General features: G+C 53.7%; 1 protein-coding gene across 3 annotated transcripts in view; it reads left to right on the top strand.

Annotated features, from left to right (window-relative positions):
• NUP98 (nucleoporin 98kDa) overlaps positions 1-6,582 on the top strand; it is a 65,023-nt gene that overhangs the window by 42,221 nt on the left and 16,220 nt on the right. For all 3 annotated transcript variants that reach the window (XM_014959875.1, XM_014959879.1, XM_014959876.1), the window contains exons 23-26: positions 1,036-1,456; positions 3,061-3,290; positions 4,260-4,529; positions 5,627-5,784. In XM_014959875.1, coding sequence (XP_014815361.1) covers positions 1,036-1,456; positions 3,061-3,290; positions 4,260-4,529; positions 5,627-5,784 — 1,079 coding nt within the window. The remainder of the gene's footprint in view (positions 1-1,035; positions 1,457-3,060; positions 3,291-4,259; positions 4,530-5,626; positions 5,785-6,582) is intronic.

Raw genomic sequence — 6,582 nt, 5'->3', positions numbered from 1 at the left:
GCCCCCCTCAGGTACTGGAAGGCTGCTATTAGGTCTCCCCGGAGCCTCCTCTTCTCCAGGCTGAACAACCCCAGCTCCCTCAGCCTGTCCTCGGAGCAGAGGTGCTCCATCCCCCTGATCATCCTTGTGGCCCTCCTCTGGACCCTCTCCATCAGGTCCATGGCCTTCTTCTATTGAGGGCTCCAGACCTGCACACAATACTCCAGGTGAGGTCTCACCAGAGCAGAGCAAAGTGGCAGAATCCCCTCTCTGGACCTGCTGGCAACACTTCTTTTGATGCAGCCCAGGATGGGATTGACCTTCTGGGCTGCAAGTGCTCACTGCCTGCTCATGTCCAGCTTCTCCTCCACCAGCACCCCCAAGTCCCTTTCCTCAGGGCTGCTTTCCAATCCCTCACCCCCCAGTTTGTATTGGTGGCGAGGATTGTTCCGGCCCAGCTGTGACCTGTCGTGGGTCCATGGTGGACACCAGCTGTGTCCAGCACAGGGCAACCCCTGGCCTCTTCTCACAGAGCCCACCCCTGCAGCCCCTCACTACCAAAACCTTGCCATTTACACCCAGTATATCCTCTAACTGGTGATCTCAGTAGGAATAATACCTTTGATGAAAGCATGGAGCTGCTTCCTGAGTTAAATGGGCACACCTGAGATGTTTCTGTGGGCACAGTTTCAGCCCTGATCCTGCTGATCACAACTGGTGTCTGCTTTCTCCGTGAGATGCTTCTGTTCTGATGGTCTAACTCTGACAATACCTGTTAAATTAGTGGCTTCTTTGGAAACTGCAGATTTGGGGGTGGGACTGTGTTGTTCTTACTGTAATACCACGTGCTTTAGTTCAGCTGCTGCAGAATAAGTTGTGCCCAGGGTGTTTTGCGCTGCAGATCATCGTGCTTAGCTCTGTGGTACCACCCCAGACCCAGCAGATGTTTCCACTGGCTGCTCAAGTACCCAAAAACCTTTAAAATAGCAGAAAATGTCCTGCCTGAAAGGTGAGAGCTCCCTTCACTCACACGTTCTCCTCACTTCTTCCCTCTAGTTGGTGGGCTGTTGCAGTCCAAATTTGCCAACGCCATTTTCCAGCCGCCGAGTGCTGCTCTGCAAGATTTGAAGGCACCGAGGACTTTGGGCAGTCCCCCTTCCCTTGCCCTTTGGTCGGCCACTTCTCCCTTGGCATCTGCCTTCTCCGTGCCACCACCCGTCCCTGAGGTCCAGATGAAAACCGTCGGGGTCCGCAGGCAGCAGGGGCTCGTACCTCTGGAGAAGTCCATCACCTACAGGAAAGGGAAGCTGCTGATGGACATGGCCCTCTTCATGGGTCGCTCCTTCCGCGTTGGTTGGGGACCGAACTGGACATTGGTCAATTGTGGAGATCCCTTGAGTGGATCAACTGAAATAGAAGAGCTTCAGTGTGAGTCTGTGGAGTATGGATTCCTGCCAACTCCTGTGGCTCCAAAATCGTGAGTAGTTGTTCCCCTTCAGGGTGGTTCTGACACTCTCTCTCTTCGTGTTAGAAAGAAATCCTGGTTGTAGGTTGGTAACTTTTTGAAATTCAGCTTAATATTCCTTCTGAGATGCAGGAGTGGTGGAAGATCACGTTAGCTGTGGAGGTTTCCTTCAGGCTGCTACTTCACAAAAATCAGTATCATAGGATCATAGAATGGTTAGAGTTAGAAGGGACCTTAAGAGACCATGGAGTTCCAAGATCCCTGCCCTGGGCAGGGACATCTCTACTAGACCAGGTTGCTCAAAGCCCCATCCAGCCTGACCTTAAACACTTCCAGGGATGGGGCAGCCACATCAGAAGGACATGGAGCTGTTGGATGGGGCCAGAGGAGGCCCCGGAGATGCTGGGAGGGCTGGAGCCCCTCTGCTGGGAGGGGGGGCTGAGAGAGTTGGGGTGTTCAACCTGGAGAAGAGGGGGCTTCAGGGAGACCTTGGAGCCCCTTCCAGTCCCTAAAGTTTGGGGGGCTCCAGGAAAGGTGGGGAGGGACTCTTGCTGAGGGAGGGGAGCCCTAGGAGGAGGGGGCAGGGTTTGACCCTGCAAGAGGGGAGATGGAGCTGAGCTGTGGGGAAGAACTTGTTTGGTGGGAGGGTGGTGAGAGCCTGGCCCAGGTTGTGTGGAGAAGCTGTGGCTGCCCCATCCCTGGAGGGGTTCAAGGGCAGGTTGGAGGGGGCTTGGAGCAACCTGCTCTGGTGGGAGGTGTCCCTGGGTGGGACTGGATTGGGGTTCAGCCTGGAGAAGAGAAGGCTCCGGGGAGACTTTGGAGCCCCTTCCGGTCCCTCAAGGTGTTCCAGGAGAGATGGGGAGGGACTCTTGATGAGGGAGGGGAGCCCTAGGAGGAGGGGGAAGGGTTTTAAGTTGAAAGAGGGGAGATTGAGATGAGATATTAGGGAGGAATTTCTCATTACGAGGGTGGTGAGAGCCTGGCCCAGGTTGCCCCGAGAAGCTGTGGCTGCCCCATCCCTGGAGGGGTTCAAGGGCAGGTTGGAGGGGGCTTGGAGCAACCTGCTCTGGTGGGAAGTGTCCCTGGATGGGACTAGGTGGGCCTTAAGGTCCCTTCCCACCCAAACCATTCCATGATTCTATGACTTCTTGTTTAGTTTCTGAATTCAGATCCCTACAATTGTACTTGTATACAAATCAGAATACAAACCCTTCCTGGGCTGTGAAGCTCCACACCTAAATTTGACTGGAATATACCTAAATGTTCTACCATTTAAGTCTTCCAAAAAGCTTGTTTGGTCACTGGTCTCCAGCGTTTCTGCCTTACTGGCAGAAGGAGGTGTGCTCACAAAAGGGGCTGGGTTATGGTAAGATATGCTAATTGTCTTTTGGGAGCTGGAGGTGCCCAGCTCAGTGAGGTTGATGTGCCAAAGTCTGGGTCTGAGCCTCAGGCATTAACCAGGTTCCTCAGACCCAGGAGTAGACCTTGGATCATAGATCTTACTGTCTTTGTGTTAATTTTAAGCTGAGCTGCAGAGTGCAGCTGCTCTGTGATGGGTGTTTTCCATGGAAAAACAACTCAGAACGTTGCTTTTATCTTTTTTTTTCTTCCTCCAGGCTCTCGGAGTCCTCTTTCAAGGTTCACGTGGAGAAGCTGAGCTTGGAGCAACGCAAGGTGGACAGGGACAAAGAGCTGTACCTCATCCCCCTGGAGATAAAGCTGAAACACAGCACTGTCCACATGGATGAGCACTGTCCCCTGCTGGCACCCAACCCGGGGGTCTCTGCCATTCACGACTACGCTGAGTGGGTCAGGAAGGCTTCTGAGGACCCTGCAGTGACAGAGAGTGAGTGTGGAACCATTCTTCTCACAGCAGTGATGGTGAATCTGGAAAACTGTCCAGTTCAGACTTGATTTTTCAGGTTTTAGAGCAGGGAAATGTGAATAAAACGGTACTGTACTGGGCACTGGTGAGGCCTCACCTCGAGTGCTGTGTCCAGTTTTGGGCCCCCTGCCATAAAAAAGACATTGAGGGGCTGGAGCGGGTCCAGAGAAGGGCAACAAAGATGGTGAGGGGTCTGGAGCACAAGTCTTGTGAGGAGAGGCTGAGGGAGCTGGGGTTCTTCAGCCTGGAGAAGAGGAGGCTGAGGGGAGACCTTATTGCTCTCTACAACTCCCTGAAAGGAGGGTGTAGAGAGGTGGGGGTCGGTCTCTTTTCTCAAGTCACAGGCGACAGGACAAGAGGAAATGGCCTCAAGTTGCCTCAGGGGAGGTTCAGGCTGGATATTAGGAAACATTTTTTCACTGAAAGGGTTCTCAGCCCTTGGAATGGGCTGCCCAGGGAGGTGGTGGAGGCCCCGTCCCTGGAGGTGTTCAAAAGACGGGTTGATGTAGTGCTGGGAGGTCTGGTTTAGTGATGATGCTCCTTGTTTGTTGTGTGGGTGTCTATTTTTGTCAGTTGGGTTGACGGTTGGACAAGATGATCTTTGAGGTCCCTTCCAACCTAGAAGATTCTGTGATTCTGTGAAAAAGTGACTGCCTCTGCATTCTTTCTGAAAGCATAAACGTGGCTGCATTTGGGGAGCTGAATTCCTGCATCCACTTGTAACAGAAGGACACCTTTTAGGTTGCCCCTTGAGCAGCCTGGTCTAGTGGGAGATGTCCCTGCCCATGGCAGGGGATTGGAACTGAATCATAGAATGGTAGAGTTGGAAGTGACCTTAAAAATCATCTAGTTCCTTACCCAAACCTTTCTGTGATTCTAAATATTCTGTATTTTCTCACTCCTTATGACTGAGATGTTCTGTCCCCACAGCTGTTGTGAAGCACTGGGGCTTGACGTGGACTTTATGTGAAGCGATTTGGGGGAACCTGAAGGAGCTGGAGGCCAGTTTGGAGGAACCCAACGAGTACATCCTGGCCCTGGAGCGGCGGAGGGCCTTCTCTCGCTGGCTGTCGGAGACGGCGGCGGGACGCATCGAGGAGGAGGTCTCTCTGTGCCGACACGGCAACCACGTAGAGGCTGTCTTCAGCTGCCTCACTGGGAAGAGGATTGGGGAAGCTTGCAGGCTGGCCCAGCAGTCGGGTAAGATGCTTAAATCTCAGCTTTTTTAGGGAGGGAGGGAGACAGACAGACACATAAAGAGAATTTAGAGCCTGTTTAGAAAGGCCTGCAGTGACAGGACGAGGGGCAATGGCTTCAAGCTGGAGGGGAACAGATTTAGACTGGAGATGAGGAGGGGGTTCTTCACTGGGAGGGTGGTGGAGCACTGGAACAGGTTGCCCAGGGAGGTGGTTGAGGCCCCTTCCCTGGAGATATTCAAGGTGAGGCCTAGTGAGGCCTGATGAGGCCCTGGGCAACCTGGTCTAGTTGGGGGTGTCCCTGCTGGCTGTGGGGAGGTGGGACTAGATGGCCTTTGGAGGTCCCTTCCAGCCTGGGCAATTCTATGACTCTAAATTTAGAGATTTTGATCGTAACTGGCCTCTCTGAGTATGGACTTCCCCCAGGTCAGTGAGGGTGGCTGCTGGAGAACCTGGTCCTATTCACACTGGCTTGTGTCAGCTCCTCTGGGGTTAGGAACTGGGGCTGTATTGCATTTCTTCTGGCCTGGACAACTCTATGACTCTAAATTTAGAGATTTGATCGTAACTGGCCTCTCTGAGTATGGATTTCCCCAGGTCAGTGAGGGTGGCTGCTGGGGAACCTGCTCCTATTCTCACTGGCTTGTGTCAGCTCCCCTGGGGTTAGGAACTGGTACTGTATTGCATTAGGAACTGGGTTTTGGTGTAGTATCTCCTTTGAAAGGCTTTTTAATTACTGTCATTTTTAATTGAGCTTCTGGTAAGAGCCTTACATTGGTTGTAAAAACATATTTTCAGAGCCTAACGGCTGGTTTCATCTCGGTCTTTTATGTCAGCTCAAATGGTAAAACTTTTCCCAATTGTTCATTTTTCCCATTTGTTCATTCCTCTTTCCTTTGGGGGGTGTCTGTCCTTCCCCTGCCTTTTGTCTTCTCCTCTCTGCTCCCCTCCTGGTGGGTGTTCATGGAGTGGTTTATTTCACGAGAAGTTGCCCTCACCACCCAATGTTGCAGCTGGGGGCTGATCCAGGTGCTCCCCAACTCAGAAACGGAGGGGGTAGGTGGGGGGATTGGCCTGATGTCCTCTTGTCCCCTGTCCCAGGTGACCACAGGTTGGCTCTGCTGCTGTCCCAGCTGGCTGGCAGCCAGCCCGTGCGGGACCTGCTCACCATGCAGCTGGTGGACTGGCACAGCCTGCAGGCAGACTGCTTCATCCAGGAGGAGAGGCTGAGGATCTTTGCTCTGCTCGCTGGAAAGCCTGTAAGTTTTCTACTGCTGGGCTGGTTTGGGTTGATTTGATTTAAAATCATGGAATGGTGGAGGGCATGGTGCAGGGCCCTCCTGGGCTGCACCAGGACTGGTGCGGTGACTGTCCCCCTGGACCGAGCACTGAGGAGGCCCCACCTCAAGGGCTGGGTCCAGTTTTGGGCCCCTCCTGACAGGAAAGACCTTGAGGGGCTGGAGCGTGTCCAGAGAAGGGCAACAGAGCTGGGGAGGGGTCTGGAGCACAAGGAGAAGGGTCTGGAGAACTTCTGAGGGAGCTGGGGGTGTTGAGTCTGGAGAAAAGGAGGCTGAGGGGAGACCTTCTGGCTCTCTCCAACTCCCTGAAAGGAGAGGGTAGCCAGGGGGAGGTTGGTCTCTTCTCCCAAGGAACAGCCCATGGGACAAGAGGAAACGTCCTCACTGTGCCAAGAGGTGCTTCAGGGAGCAAGGAGAGTGGTGGCTTCCCTGGAGCCCTGATCCCAGGGGTCTCTCTGCTCTGGGAAATGGGATGGCCTTAAATTTACCTTTTGTTGCTCAAATCAAGTAAGCATTGGAAGGGACCTTTCAGACCACGGAGTCCAACCATCAACCCACCACTGACCAACCCACCACTGACCCATGTCCCTCAGCACCACCTCTGCCCGGCTCCCAAATCCCTCCAGGGATGGTGACTCCACCACTGCCCTGGGCAGCCTCTGCCAAGGCTTCACAACCCTTTCCAGGAAGAAATTCTTCCCAAGCTCCATCCTCAACCTCCCCTGGGGCAACTTGAGGCCGTTTCCTCTTGTCCCATGG

The sequence above is a fragment of the Calidris pugnax genome, unplaced genomic scaffold (assembly GCF_001431845.1).
Source record: "Calidris pugnax isolate Ruff unplaced genomic scaffold, ASM143184v1 scaffold378, whole genome shotgun sequence".
NCBI classification, from domain to species: Eukaryota; Metazoa; Chordata; class Aves; order Charadriiformes; family Scolopacidae; genus Calidris; species Calidris pugnax.
Note: the sequence above shows the minus strand (reverse complement) of the source record. Positions and strands in the feature narration are given on the sequence as shown.